General features: G+C 56.1%; 1 protein-coding gene across 1 annotated transcript; it reads left to right on the top strand.

The window, feature by feature from the left end:
- Window positions 1–135: 135 nt before the first annotated feature.
- On the top strand, window positions 136–13,115 carry C2CD2L (C2CD2 like). The gene is made up of 14 exons (XM_088540209.1): window positions 136–380; window positions 3,507–3,602; window positions 4,076–4,195; window positions 5,937–6,047; window positions 6,849–6,962; window positions 7,603–7,717; window positions 7,868–7,991; window positions 8,455–8,519; window positions 9,048–9,175; window positions 9,681–9,852; window positions 10,568–10,669; window positions 11,224–11,357; window positions 11,803–12,085; window positions 12,771–13,115. The coding sequence occupies exons 1-14, from the start codon at window positions 153–155 to the stop codon at window positions 12,989–12,991; spliced, it is 2,013 nt and encodes a 670-aa protein (XP_088396335.1). The 5' UTR covers window positions 136–152; the 3' UTR covers window positions 12,992–13,115.
- The last annotated feature ends 1,823 nt before the right edge of the window (window positions 13,116–14,938 follow it).

The raw sequence follows: 14,938 nt of genomic DNA, 5'->3' as shown, positions 1-14,938 counted from the left end.
GGGCCGCAGCGGCCGCCGTCGTGCGCGGGGCGGGGTGAGGGCGGGCGGCGCGGGGCCTCCGCCCCTCGGGGGCCGGCCCCGGCTGCGGCTCCGCAGCGCTGCGCCCGCGGCGGCGGCCGCCATGCGCGCCGGGCCGCCGTGAGGCGTGCGCCATGGGCCCGGACCCGGCCTGGGCCGCGCTCGTGCTGCTCTTCGCCGCCTCGCTGCTCACCGTCGCGGCCTGGCTGCTGCAGTACTGGCGGGCCGCGGCCCCGCGGGCGGCGGCGGCGGAGGGCGGCGCGCGGGCGCTGCTGGCCGCGCTGCTCGCCCTGCGCTCGCTGCGGGAGCAGTGGCAGCGCGCCTGGGTGCGCGCCCTCAACAGCCAGGCCCGCCGGCACGGGGTACGGCGGGGAGCGTGCGGGGCGGCGCGGCGCGCTCGGGACCGCCGGCTGTCACCGCGGCCTCGTACCTCCCGCGGCAGCCGCTCTCCGGGGGCGCGTTCCCTTAGGCCGCCGCCGCGTTGACATTTTGAGCCGTGAGTGCTGTGTGAAGGGGGCTGCGGTGCGGAGCCAGAGGCCGTCGCGGGGTGGCCGGCGAGGTGCGAGGGCCACGGTTGGCGCGAGGCTGCCGTCTTCCGGCGGGTGACCTGGAGGGTGGCCCGCTCGGTGCGGTGACTAGGAAAACCCGTCGCGCCGAAAGGTCGGATGAGGCTACTGTGCTTCAGCAGAAAGGAATGAAGCTCCTGTCATGGGAATGCTGTATGGAATCGTGCTCTTACGGAAATGGCACGGATGATCCCGTTTTGCCAAAATAAGTTAAATCCTGAACGAGAGGCAGGGCAGAAAAGCACTGTATGTGAAAGTGAAAAATGCAGGGGATTGCTGGGAAAGGGGAGGAAGGAGAAACTGCTGCTCTTTCCCTGCCCTCTTAATTGTTGTTAACGGTGTCGATGCCTTATGTCTCATCAAGTCTAACCACCTCAGCGACGTCATGAACGTGGCTTCTTTCTGTGTGTTTAAATGCTAGTTTTTGCAGCACATGGTGTGTTAGCAGCTCATTCCACTGTGTTTTTCTTTTCTTGAAATCAGGAAGATGGACTGCGAAGGCAAGTTGGTTGTAACGGTAGAACTGTCAAATCCTGTGCGACGCAGGAAGGACCATGTGTCTTGCTGTGTCCCACCCAAGTTGCATTGCTTGTTTTTTCAGAGTCCTTTTTAGTTGCACAAAGCAGCATTCACAAGGAGATCTAATTTCTTAGTGAGTTCCTAAAGCAGAAGAAAGAGAAGCCGCTGTCTTGTTTAGGTGCAGAGCATATAAGAGCTATGAGAATTTTTTTTTTCCCCCTCCCTAAGGCAGTGCAGGAAGCAGTTTAACGTTGCATCCGTGCAATAAAAGCAAACGAATGAAGAGCACAAAACGTAAAGGACTTTTCTTTACCATTTCAGTGAAGTAGGGTTTGACATCTCCAGCAAGTGCAGGGTGAATTAGTTTGGGCCTAGTTTTCTGTTACGTTTCCTTTTGGTCTGCTCTAGATGCTGATGTCTGCAAGCTGTAGAAACAGGAGAGTATGAGTTCTTTTTGATGTTAATTAGGTTTTTTTCCTCTTTATTGACGTTTATATTTTCCGCAAACACGCACCCAATACTGTGCTGGGCTTGGGAAAGGCTGATGTGCTTTTTCAGTCTTCATTATCTGGGGCAAGTGCAGTTGTGCTTTTCAGCAGCGAAACACAGCGACTTCTGACCTCTCTTCTCTGCCTTAAATATATTTGGCCGGCGTCAAAAAGTGGGAATGGGTGTTGATATTCCAGCCCGGTTTCTCATGACGTGAAAGGGCAGAGTATTCAGAGCCATGCCTGGCTTTGTGGGCAAGTCTCCTCTGCGTGGTGTTCAGGAGGGCAAGTGCTTTGCTCTCAAGAAGCTTGCCCAAAAGCGGGGCTTTTCCAAAGGTGCCTTTAATCCTCCAGACATGAGGCGCAGATCAAGGCAAGGCAGCAAAGCAAACACAGGCCACCTGTTTGTATGAGTTCCCCGGTCCTTGTCCGAGGAGTCTTTCTGCCTGCTAACGCTGTTGATTGTGCTTCATAGTTGACTGCAGAGAGAGTGGTAATGTGCCCTTTTCAAAAGAGGGGAAGAAGAATTAACGCAAGCAAATCTGCCTCGTTGCTGTCTTCTTCTCCCATTTCAGGTACTGCTTACTCAGTATGAGGTCAGTAGCCTTCTTCATACTCCAGGAAAGTAGAAAATAACTCTTTAAACGTCCCAAACGTGGGAAGCGTCTGGGGGGCAGAGTCCTGGCCCTAGCGCGAGCAGCAGCCTGGCGGGCGGCGCTGCCCATCCTGCGCATTTCCGTTGCAGGAAAGTTGGGAATGTCAGTTCGCGCTGGGTTGGTTTATTGCTTGGCGACTGAGGGCCTGCAGAGTCTGCTGGCGACGTATCCCCAAAGCCAGCTCTTTCTTTCGTGGCTCCAAATAATTTTCTGTTGTTGAAAATACCCTGACCTCGTGGAAAGAAGTTCCCTCGCCACCCTCTCCGTGCCTTTCTGCTTCTGGCAGAGGGAAAGAGCATGTAGGGCTAGATATTGCTCTTTGCAGGTGAAGGCAACTCCTTCCCTGTGCCCAGTCCAACCTCATCCATGCTCTTCTTTCCGTATCCCAAGAGAACTCAGGGATAGATTTATGCTAGAAACAAGCGATCTCATTTCTCCTCAGGCAAACTTATTTTCAGCTCCTTCTGCTGTCACATTTCTTTTCGTTAGCTGAGGAAAAGCCATGAGCAGTTCTGCAAGGCAGAGTTTAGTGCTGGGATTATTGTGGTGGAGCGGACAGTCGTAAGTACTTCGGGCCTTCCGCGTGAAAGCAGAGGAGCGGGGGATGTTGGCCCTTGGGCCATCTTTACCTCTCTCCGCCGAGCAAAGGGAACCTTGGAGCGCTACGTCTCTTGCAGGGATGCTCTTGGATCTTACCTTGGCCTTGTATTTATGAGAAGGGTCCCTTGTAGAGAACTGTTCCTGTTATGTTGGGAAATCCACGAGGGAAGAAGAGGGATAGTGGAGCTTGAGATCTAAGAAGTCAGGAGAGGATGGGGAAAGGGGACAAGTCCTGTACGGGAGCTGATGTATCATGCAATTAGGATGCTTTGCTGCTGGTTTTTCTGTTTGCTTTATAACCTGGGGCAGGATTAGTCGAATGGAGCACAGAAGACAGAAAAGAACTTCAAAGCTCCTGTGGTTAGGAGTTACAGCACTTTCCTCATAGTCGACTGCTCGCCAGAATCACTTTGCGTTCTAACTCGGGTCACCGATCTGCAATTACTCGTAGCTTTCGCGAGGGTGAGCAGAGCTCGTTTCCCTTCTCCGCGCAGAGCAGCTCAACCGGGTGTTACTGTGCACAGGCAGCTCTGCGGCGTGGTCGGGCGCCTGGAGATTCCCCGGAACGTCTCAGGGGTCCCTGTGGGAGCAGCTCTTCCTCCCTGAAAGTACTTGGGATACCCCGGCCCCTAGGCCCTAATGGAGTTCTCCTTCCACAGAGTTCGGTGCAGATCACATTTGAAGAGGGAGCTCAGCTACCACAAGCAGCCCGTGTGAGCGACGTGACGTGCGAGGGCCAGTCGGAGCACAGCATGGTAAGGCAGGGCCCTCGCTGGGGGAACCTGCAGTGCCTTCTGCATGGATTGCCCAGGCCTGCGCGCTTGGCGCCACGCACCTGGGCCGAGGTTTGGCCCAGGCCCTGGTTCCGTTCGGCGGCCTGCCCGCAGACCTGCGAGGTTCGGGCTCGAGGGTCGCGTTGGGCTGTGAGCACGCGAGCTCTGCGACAGCGCGGCGGCGGGTGTGCTCACGGGGCCGAGCTGTGCGGTGCCGGGCCTGAATGTCAGGGTCCTGCACAGGAGAGCAGGAAGGATCTGGTATCCTTCACGCATCTTTGCTGCCTCAGTGACAGAGTTTGGCAGTGGCAGATTATCTGCGCCCAAGGGGCTGGCCAGAAGCCTGCCTTTCCTTCCCCGCCACGGCGGATTGCGCTGTTGCTTTTACAGGCTTTGCCATCACGCGTCTGCTTCGCAGCGAGCGTGTAAACCCGTGTTCTGTCTTTGCTCTCTAGGTGCTGCGCTGCGGTCTGTCAGCCGAAGCTGTGAAATTCCCTGTCTCTGTTACTCAGCAGTCGCCGGCAGCTGTTTCCGTGGATACCTATCATGTCACCTTGGCTCTGCTGCAGGCTCAGGTAACAGTTACAAAAAGTTTGTCACTGAACTTGGTCTTGCTGCTGCTCCTACACTGGCTCAGCGAGGAGGACTTAGTGCAAGTGAAGGCCCCGTTGTGCCAGGACGAGAACCCTTCTGTCCCTATTTCTCGACATTGTGGCAGATCTTCCTGATCGGTGCACCGAGTCGGATTTTCTAGGTGCTTTCCTGCAGGTCTTGCCTGTGTAATATAGGTGGCACAAAATCCGGGACTGCAGAGGTCTGAGGCATCATTCATGCGGTTCAACCCGCCTCGCCACCCCGGCAGGGCCCTGCATGGGGAGAGATGCATCCTGCATGTCTTTACAAACGCCACTTTGTATTGGGGTTGGAGTGAAAAAGAAATTCTGCTTGACAACGCTCTCCTCGTTACTTTCTTAGGAATGTCATTCCATTTTTTTCTTTGCTTTGGATATGGGAAATGCTTTTTGCAGAAAACATGCTCTGCGCAATTGCAGTGGGCGCTCACTCCGTAGTTGCTGTCCAGGTGGATTGGCTTTTCCAGACTTTCGTTTCCCCCTCAGGAAGAAGGACTTGATGCTGGAGATAGCATCTTGCTGAGAGACTGCTTCCTCCAGGATGCTAGGAAGAGGCAGCGGGATTGGAAGTAACCTCAGGAGTTGTAAAGGCCAGTGCCAAGCTTTTGCAAACGTTACAGTTGGAAGGTTTTCCTTGGATCTCTGCTCTCATAGTTCCACGTTTATTTAGAAAGCTCCTCTCTCTCCCTGCTGTTTATCTCGGCCACTGCCGATGTTTTTGCAGCTGGCAGCTGCAGCCCCTGTTCATCTTTGCTTGGTGTGTAGAAGCCAGGTGATCTTCTTTGACCCATCTTGTCAGATTGCTCCTCTGACGCGCTGGAATTTTCTAGGTCTCCTCGTGTGCATCTGCTATAGATTTGGGCTGGTCTTTCCCGTAGAGAATCGCATGTGGTATTCCGAGCGTCAGCTTTGTGCTGCCTCTTTCAATGCTGATAAAGTTTCTGTACCTCTCTAGGACAGAGTAGTTGGAGTTCTCCCTTTCCAAATATGTCCTGTCTTTTTTCTAATGCACCTCTGCTTGGTAAACTCTCTGGCTGCCATGTCCCCAGGCTGCTGCTTTCACCTCAGGAGCTTCTATGTTCATGCAAAATGTTGTGGCTGTTCATTTTTCAGTTTCTCTCAACTGCAGCCTGTTGTCATTATACAGACACCAGGGCAGGAGTTCTTCCTGTGTAGTTCTATTGCTGGTTCTTGTATTAATGATGACAGGATATGGGGTTTTTCACTTGAGTCACAGGATCCATTCAAATGTTGCAAGCTGCTTGGTGACCGCAATGAGTTTGCAGTGTGAAAATGCTTTCTTAGAGAAGTATGGCTAGCTCAGAGATGTGCTCAGGCTTGGCAGTGGTTAATGGATCTTGCTCAGCAAATGTTCCACATTAGTACCCACCGTTCTCTCTTTCGGTGTCCCGCAGGCCTTTCCCTCGGCCAAAGAAATAACATTTTTTCTCTTCTCTCTGATGGACACCGTGCATGCAAAGGCAGCAAGGAAGTCAGGTCTTGCCGTGGCACCGTGTGGCTTCTGCAGCTGGTTTTGCCCGTAGCCCCTGGGCCGCTTGTGGTCTGTCTTTCTGTCTCTTGTCGCTCTTTTGTGGGGCCCTTTCAGTCTTGGAATTTGAGTTTGAAAGAAAACGAAACTGAAAGTCGAGCGTGTTCCTGACGGTGTCTGCTTGTTTTGGCCCAGGTGGAGATCCACCTCCAGGAGATACAGAATGAGGGTCTGCTGGTGTCGTGGGCATTCAAGGACCGACCAGACCTGAATCTCTCGGTCCTTCCGAGACTTCAGCCTCATAAGGTGAGCCAACGGGAGGAGGCCAGGCTCAAAGGCAGGAAGCTCAGGAGGGGCAGAAACAGCGCGGAGCCGAGAAGGTGGCCCCTGCCGAGCGGGGGCAGCTCGCTGTTGTGGCAAGGAAGGAGATTCCTTCACCCTGGACTCGTTCCAGACTCAGTTGTACCAAGAGAGCGCGGCCTCAGGAGAGCCAGAGCCGTGCCAATGCATGTTGTGCAAGGTTGACGTAGCATCTGAATGGGAGCGTGCATGGCCAACGTTGCTTTCCCCTTATGTAGGGGCTCCCATTATTGTTGCTAGAGTTGCTTGCTTATTTACTCACTTATTTATCGGTGATGTTAGTGTGTGCAGAGCCAATGGGTGCTGGTGGCGGAACAAACTCACCACACACGTGCTTGTGCTGCTGCAGCACGTTCACTTTGGGCCCTCTGATCCAGAAGGCTGTTTTTATTGGCACCTTTGCTGCCTTGTTCAGAATATATATATAGGAATTGGGTTGCTGTCCTAAAAACGCAGCAGTGGTATCTCCCCGTTTTGTGAGGCAAACTGTAAAGGCTGTTTTCTCCACATTTGCAGTGGAATAGACTACAGATGCAAAGGCCTAATTTGTCTTGGGTAGGCAGCTTCTGTTTGCTTCAAGCTGTTGCACAGAGGATGGCAAGATACGGAGGAGTGTGACCCAGGGGGAGAGGCTGTGCAGTGCCCTGGGGGCTTTGAGAGGCAGTGGCAGAATGAAACTGTGCAAGGAGAAAGTGTGTCTGCTTGCTTATCACTTTGCTGCATTTCCTTTTCACTTACGGAGAGAAGAACGAAGGGGGAGTGGATCTGTGCACCATAACGGATCTGATAGAGGATACCATTGTCAGCACGCAGCCAGCCATGATGGTGAATCTGAAGGCCTGCACCGCCGGTGCCACTGCGGTAAGGCTCTCCTCGTCTTTCGTAGCGCCCTGGTGTCCTTCTGAGGGCTCAGGCACGAAGCCAAGGCTTGAACCTTGCCCCACGGCAAGATGGGCAGCAGCCACATCCTTGACTGTACTGTCACAGGCACGGCGCCCGTGCCCTCGAGGGTCACAAGAATTCGCATCGCTCTGAAGAGCGCTTGCTGCTTGCACCTGGTTTCTGAGCTTTGAGCGCCAGCTGCTCTGTGGCGAAGGCCGAGTCCCGGAGAGAAGTCTGTGCTTCGGCAGTCTCTCTGTCGCTCTGAGCACCGGGGCTCTTGGCTAGCACTTACTAGCAGGAAAAAGTCGAGACGCTGGCTTAAGAGGAGCGACAGAGAGGGAATTTGGACTGAGAGGTCAGGAACGAATGCAAGGGAGTAGAGGAGAGCTCCTCAGCAGGACAGTCTTTACTGAGCTGCCCTTCTAGCAGTCTGCAAGCTCATCCTTGACTATCTCTGTATGCTTGATAATATGTGAAAAAATAGTGGGCCTGCTGCTGGCTAACAGCTCTGGAAATACCTCAGGTGTTCCTGTGCGTTCAGCTAGTTAGCATACGCAGAAGCTAAAGCCGTATGTCTTGCTGCCTCTGCAGCGTCAGTCTTGCTCTCATCGCTCCTCAGGTACCCAGCGAGAAGGTGCCACAAGAAGGGCCATGCAGCGGGGCCGCCCCTCTGGGGTCGAAGCTGCTGCTCCGAAATCTGCAAGTGCTGAACTTGGGCTGCACCGGCAAGGGAGGTAAGCGCGAAGGCACCGCTAGCTCTTCGGCGGGACGGGCCGAGGCGCTTAGCGCTCAAAAGTGTGGAACTTTTGGATGGGTTGAATGGCAAGGAATGTGCCTTGTGTTTGTTGCCACATGTACATGCGCTTCCTCTTCTCCCGTAGCAGGAGTTGGGGAAATACACTGTGTGGCGGAACTTGACAGCCCTCTGCAGCAGAAATGCACCAAGCCCCTGCAAGCTGGTGGTGGTGGAGCTGCAGCAGAGATGGAGTGGAACGAGGAGCTCGCTCTGTAAGTGGAAGCCCTCCTTCTGGCTGGCGCAGCAGAGGCGGCCTGGCACTGTGTCGGGGTGTCATTCCCAGCGTGCGGGCGCGAGTGCAGGCAGTGCAGAGCTGCAGGCTGCCCCGCAGAACAGTGGTGCCCGTGCTGCGCTGCCCCAGCGTGCCGCTGCCCGGCGCTTCTGCCGGTGAGCTTGAGCTCGCGGCTCCAGGCCTCGCTCTCCTGGATGCCGCGCGTTCTGAGCGGAGGGGCAGCAGCCCTGACCACGGCAGTGTGGGGGAGTGTTGGGGCGAAGGGCTGCAGTTCATGGCCTTCCGTGCAGCCTTTTTCTGCTGCTGCATGGGACACGAGCCTGAGGGCTCTTCTTTGCAGCATGCCCAAGGCACAAGGGTTTGAGGGAGAGAAAATATCCCTAAGGGGTCATTTACTCTGCGGCAGTTCTGCAAGTCCAGCCAGTCTGTTTCTGTTTCAACAGGGAGTTGGGGCCTAGAAGTAAAGAGCTGAAGCTGCGAGTGCTGGGGAGCAGTGGCAGAGGGGACGGTGAGTATGGGCTTCTCTTACTGGGGAACAAGGAGGCTGAGGGATTTTTTTGCTTCGAGTCTGGGGGCGATCTTCTGTCTCACGGTGATGTGCTGTGAGCTCTGCAAAGAACGGTCGGGCTGCTCTCCTGCACGAGCCTCTGACTACATGCAAAAAGGCTCGCGGGTCCCTTTGTCATTGCCTGCTCTTCCGGATCTTTCTGGTATCTGGGGGGCTCCTACCGCCCGTAATTTTGCCCCACAAAGTGGAGAGAGGCCCGAAGGGCTTTTCCTCTGTGCTTAGCAGAGGGCTTGTAACTCTTTTCACTGGCACTCAGTTAGGTACTGGCTGTGGCGCCTCTTTTTGAAAAAAGCCGCAACACTGAAGCTTCTTAACTGAGTTAATTTGTGACCCAATAAAGCAGGGGGGCTGCTGGAGTCTTGGGGATGTGCTCTGCTGGCCCACGGAGCTACCTCCCAGAGGCAAGGGGACTTTGGCAGAGGTGCCGAGGTTGTGCAGTGTGTTCCCTTTTCCCTTTCCCCCTCACAGATGTGCTGTTGGCACACGCTGCGCTCTTCCTGGACTCCTTGGGCAGACGGCCGTCTGGGAGGCAGGTCTGCTCGCTGGCGCCGGGAGCGGGGCAGTCGCTGGCAGCTGAAGCTACGATTGCGCTGGAGGTGAGGTGCTGCTTGTACGGGCTCTGCCAGCGCGCGCCCCAGGGCCGTTCGATGCTAGGCCCTCGCTGGGGACTGTTGTGCTGAGGCCCAGGGGTGCTGCGGGGCACTGGCCATCCTAGGCTGAGGAGAGGGTGTCACCGAGTGACCTCGCGCCTCGCTTGCGGTTCCTGAGCGTCCCTCCCTTCGAGGGACACCCCGATGAGGTGGCTTCTGGGTGCCTGGCCTCCCTGGTGGGAGCAGGGCTGCAAGAATCTTCTGCCCTAAGCATGTGGGCTGCCTGGGCCCACGGCACCGCTGCAGTACGGCTGCTCGCCGGAGTCTTTGCTGCTGTAACTTTGAGACTTTCTCAGGCATTCAGAAAGGGCAGATTTAATAGGCTGAGAGTAGGGTGCGTTGTGGCTTGCGGCAGTTCTGAAAGCCCTGAGCAGTAGCTCTTGCCATCTGTCCTGCCTGCCTTTCCTCCTGGGAGGAGAGCCTCATCTGGCTTTCGGTTTACTCTCTGCAGCTGCTCTATCAGGAGTCTCCTGCATCTCTGACTGCTCAGCATGCCTCATCTCTGCGTACGAGCATCACCCCCACCAAGAAGGTTGAGATGGACCGGACCATCATGCCCGATGGCACCATCGTGACTACTGTCACCACAATTCAGTCCCGGCCCAAGACAGACTGCAAACTGGGTAAGGCTGCCCTAGAGCAGGCATCTTGCCCAGGTGGCCCCTCAGGGGGGACACCGAATCAGCTGGGGATTGCCCAAGACTACCGCTTGGGCAGTAGCCAGACTGCATCGCCGTCATGTGGTGCAGTTGCTGCTGACTTACCTCTTAAGCAGTGCTTGGGTGGGCAGTACTTTTGCCCTCTGGGTTGGCACGTGAGCATCGTTGTTGTAGCACGAAGTCTGGGGAGAGCCGTGAAGGGGGGAGCATCTCTGACCTCCCGTGGTGGCAGGAGGCCCTCTCTCTCGTTTTGTGTATGCTGCTGCAGAGCCACTCCGCTCAGCTGCTGCACTGAACGCTGTGCTACTCTTACTCGTCGTGCTGCGGCTCCGAAGCACTTGTGCTCTGTGTACTGCCTGCGGGCTGAAAGCGCGCTGAGGCTGCTGAGTCACGGCTGTTGGTGCTGACAGTCCGAGAGCCTGGTGAACGTGACGCTGGCTGCTCTGTGGGATGGGTCTGGGGAGCAGCAGGAACAGGGCCTTGTGCTGGGGTCCTTAATGTGTCATAACCCAGAAGGCGCCTTACTGTTCCTTGCTACGAGGAAGCCACGTGGAGTCAGGCGCTGCAGGCTCGCTGCATGTGCTCGAGGCAGTGTGACTTTCCCTTCATAAGGTGGTGACCCTGCCTAGGCTTCATGTCTGCCTGCTGCTAATCTTGTGTCTCTGCCTCCTGCAAGGAGATTCACCATCGAGGTCACCATCCAAGGTGGAAGTGACTGAGAAGAAGACGACAGTGCTTTTGGAGAGCAGCTGTCCTCGCAGCGCCGTATCCAGTGGTAGCTGTAAGTGCTTGGAAGACTGATGGTCTTACTGGAGCAGTGATGTTCCTTAGTCTTTCTTGCCGACGGGATTGGTAAGGCACCTTGCCCAGGTCCCTGTGCGGATGACCTAACTCGCCTGCAGCTGGGGAAGAGAATGTCCAAGGGCCTGAGCAGAGAGGGGAGAGGAGTTATATTCCCCCTTGGCTCTCCAGTGAGTGACTCAGGATGTTCCCTTGCTTGCCAAGAACAGCTGTGAGCCGTGTGGAGGCAGTGAGCTTCACTGGCTGCACACTTGGCGTGCAGATTCTCTCTCGGGCACTGTGCTGGGGCTGCTTTGACAGTTTGCAGCAGAGGCTGCCTAACATCTGGGAGGTCTGGGGCAGGGTGGATAGCAAAGATATGTCTGGAAGAGCTGAGAGCTCTGCGGAGCTTCCTGCTTTCCGCTCATTCCCACGAGTCGAGAAAGTGCTGTTCTCTACCGTCTAGCACATGTAATGGGCAACTACAAGCTCTGCGCTCGGCAAGTGACCTCTGCTGCTGCTGAAGGGTGCTGTTTGTATTCATCTCGTGCTCAGGGGACAGCCACATGCCCAATGGCTTGGATCCGGTGGCTGAGACAGCGATCCGGCAGCTGACCGAGGCAAATAACAAGCCCGTCAAGAAGACCCCAACAAAACGGAGCACGCTAATCATCTCAGGAGTTTCCAAGGTAACTGGCACTGTGGGAGCTCCATCTCCAGTCTGGGTCATTGTGTCTAAGGATGTGCTGCTGAACGCAGCCCCTGCCCTCAGGAGCAGCGTTGGGCACGTGCGCCCCTGCCCAGAAGACTTGCTCTGCAGAATCATTCTGCTGCTTCCCTGCTGCTTGTCGCTGCTTCCTGACGGGTAGCAAAGGTACTCGGCTCTTGTGCAGTACAGCTGTAGAGAGTCTAAGGAGTTATTGTGGGGCTTGCTTATGGGATCAGGTGTGGGAGACTGTGGAATCTGGTACGTTCCAGGATGCTTCCACACAATGGGAGAGGCTGTGCCTCCATGCTTTTTAGTGCTGAGGAGCTCAACAGGACAATCCGTCCGTAGGTGTGTATGGAAAAAAGCGGATGATTTTGCTCCGTGAGGCCCTGGCTTCCTTTGGTCTGTCCTTGAACCCCTTCCAGGTACCCATTGCCCAGGATGAAATGGCCCTTTCTCTGGGTTATGCTGCCTCCCTGGAGGCCGCGGCGTACGGGGATCCTGTAGCAGCAGGTGCAGCTGACCTGGAGCACGGTCCTACCGAGTCGTCCCAGCTGTTGGAAGCATCGCTGTCAGGACAAAGGGCCAGCCAGGAGCTGGATGAGACAACGCGATCGGACATCTCCGAGAGGCCGTCGGTGGAAGATGTAGAGTCTGAAACTGGCTCCACGGGAGCTCTTGAGACCAGGAGCTTGAAGGATCACAAAGGTGAGGATGAGCTATTGGGCAGCCCGTTGTGCTCGAAGGTGAAGCGCTGCCTGAGTGGGCTGCCTAAGGGTGGGTCTTCTCCCACCTTTTGGCTCAGTGATGGTGGCCTGCAGCAGAGCCCAAGAAGAGCCCGTCTTGCTCTTGCTGTCCTCTTCGGGATGGTTCCAGACGTCTCTGTTGGAGGGTGTCCACTTCCTTGAGGGTCAGAGGGTTTCTGTGCTCCATCGGATGGAGACTTTTTACAGCTTGCATGTTCCCAAGAGGCTGTTCGGACTTTCGGGCCTCTGATGCGCTGATCAGGCATGTATGCTCACATCTTGGAGGAAGGGTTCCTCTCTCTCCTGAATTCCACCGCACGGGCACAGAACGGGATGTTGAACCAAGTGGATGGTGCAGGCGTAAGCGCCCGCCCTCTTTCTTCACTGCAGCCTTTGTTAGCAGCCCAGTAGCCAGCACCTCTGCCCGGCAAGACGGCCGTAGGATGTCCCTGTTCCTTCCCTCCATAAGGAGCGGAGCAGCTGTGCCCTGCTTGAGGTCCTGCTCTGGGCTCTCTGGTAGCGACTGTCACTTAGGCAGGCCAAAGGCCTTGGATCTTTTTGCTTGCAGCCCTGGCGCTTGCAGCAGGCTACAAAGTTACAGAACTTGTAACTCGCTCCCTGACCTTCTGCCTCCTCTGTTGCTGCAGTTAGCTTTCTCCGGAGCGGCACCAAGCTCATCTTCCGGAGAAGGAGCAAGCAGAAGGAAGCGGGCCTGAGCCAGTCGCACGATGACCTGTCTAACGTCAGCGCCAGCTCTGCCGCGAGGACGAAAGCTGGCAGCTTCTCCCGCCGCCTCATCAAGCGCTTCTCCTTCAAGTCGAAACCCAAGCCTAAAGCTGGCGACAGCACGCCACCAGGTGAGAACTGAAGGAGGGAAAGGCTGGGCAGAAAGACTGCGCAGAAACCCTTTTCTTGTCTCTTGTCTTCCCGCTCCACGGTGTCTGTGACCTACAGTCCAGTTTCTTGCAGCGTTGGTTGAGGGAAGACATCCCCTGTGCGTCACACTGTGTGGGCAGCAGAGGTCTGGAAAAGCTGGGGCTTAGGCTGCTCCCCACCGTCTCTGACGGTTGTGACCCCGTGTGCTCCTTCGAGAAATGCAGCTGGCCTGCGCAAGGGTCTGCGGGGCCCAGAGCTGCAGAAGCACATTCAGCTTAGCTTCCTCGGAGCCCTGCTGGAAAGGGATGGGACCGCCTGTGTGACAGCCCCACGTTTCACCTTTGGGAAAGCACCAGGAGAGCCCTCTCTCCCAGAGGTGTGGACCGCAGCCCTCTCTGACCCTCCCGGGAGGGAGAAGGGCGCAGTCCCTGGCAGCCCGGTCGGCAGCAGTTCTGCCAGGTGCAGGCGCCGTGCCCTGACTGAGGTGTGACGTGCTGTGGGGCTGGGTATTTGTGGGCTGTCAGCAGCGAGAGCTGCGCTGGGAACGCTCTCTGGATCAGAGAGTGCTGGGAGATGCCTGCGTTCTGTCCTGGTGAAGAGAGGAGTGTCTGGGAAGAGGGAGGCCTACAGCACGAGGCAAGATGCTACAGAAGACCAAGCCTGTGCAGGAACTTGCGGGGACTGCTCTAAGTGCTGCCACACTCGGACACTGCTCTGCACCGGCATTCAGGAACAGGGAAGGAGCCGTGCTCCCTGTGCGTACCAGCCGCCCGGTGCGAGTGGGACCTCTTCCCTTAGACGTGCTGTGGAGCGTTGCTGGGGGCTCCCTGGGTAGGTGTTGACAGGCTCTGGGGCTCGTGCAGTGCTGGCCTTGCACTCCAGCAGTTTGAATGCTGACAACCTGCGTTGCGCGCGGGAAGGCATCGCGAGGCATGTGGCGATGCTGGCCGAAGGGCAGCTTGCTGTGTGACTCGAAGCTGCAGGGTGGAAGGAGGCAAGGGTTTACGTGCTTTCACTGGCAGAAGTGCTTCCTGCAGCAGACGGAACCTGTTTGGATCACTAGTCCAGTGAGGCAGAACCACCCTGCTCAAGCAGGGTGTTGTGTTCGTGATGGCTTTTTCTGGAGGGAGAGCTGCACCGAGGAAAATCAAGGGCTTGTGTACGGGGAGGCTTTTCCCTTCCCGCTGCGTGCTTTCACCCGCAGCAGCCGTGCTCAGCATCCCCTGAGGTCCTGTTGGAGCAGCGTCAACACAGCGCTTGGGGGTGTCCTTGCATCTCATAGGAGCAAGCGGTTTGAACAGAAGCTCTCTCTGCTGTGCAATGTTCAGGCTTCCAAGAACAGGGCGAAAGGGAGAACATTAGACAGAAGAGCTCCCCAAGGCCTGCCTGGAATCTGCTGCTCTGCTCTCGAGACTGCCAGTGTCATCAGTGCTCAGGTAGGATGTGACCAGTTGAAAAAGTAGTTCTCTGAGGTAGCGTGTGAAACCAGGTGTTGTGTGAACCAGAAAGACAAGTCCTGGCTCTCTGCTGTGGTCATCGCGGGATGTCGGGAAAGACTGGAAAGGACTTAGCGGGTGCCACTAGGAGAGGGTTTACAGGCAAGAGTTTCAAGGCCCATGTTAAAGGCGTCTGCCAGGAGGGCACGCCTGAATCGCCGGGGGCTTGGAGGGAACGCGCTGATGTGTGCCAAATGAAGGGAATCCTGTTGCTGCCTTTCCTTTGGATTCCTCACTAGAATGGCATGGTAAATCCGAATAGTGCAGCCAGCTGCACAGGAACCTCTTCTCCATCTCTTTTTTGGTCCAGAACTCTTTCTGTCCTTGCCAACCTCTTTCATGTCTGTGCTTTCTTTTCCCTTTTTTTTTTTTTTTTTTTCCCCCAGCAAGTTGCTGTGGCTGGGCCTTCATGGCTGAGCTCACAGCTCTGCTGGAGCCGTGAG

The sequence above is a fragment of the Tinamus guttatus genome, unplaced genomic scaffold (assembly GCF_059628265.1).
Source record: "Tinamus guttatus ecotype Peru unplaced genomic scaffold, ASM5962826v1 Tinamus_guttatus_pri_ptg000057l, whole genome shotgun sequence".
Taxonomy (NCBI): Eukaryota; Metazoa; Chordata; class Aves; order Tinamiformes; family Tinamidae; genus Tinamus; species Tinamus guttatus.
Note: the sequence above shows the minus strand (reverse complement) of the source record. Positions and strands in the feature narration are given on the sequence as shown.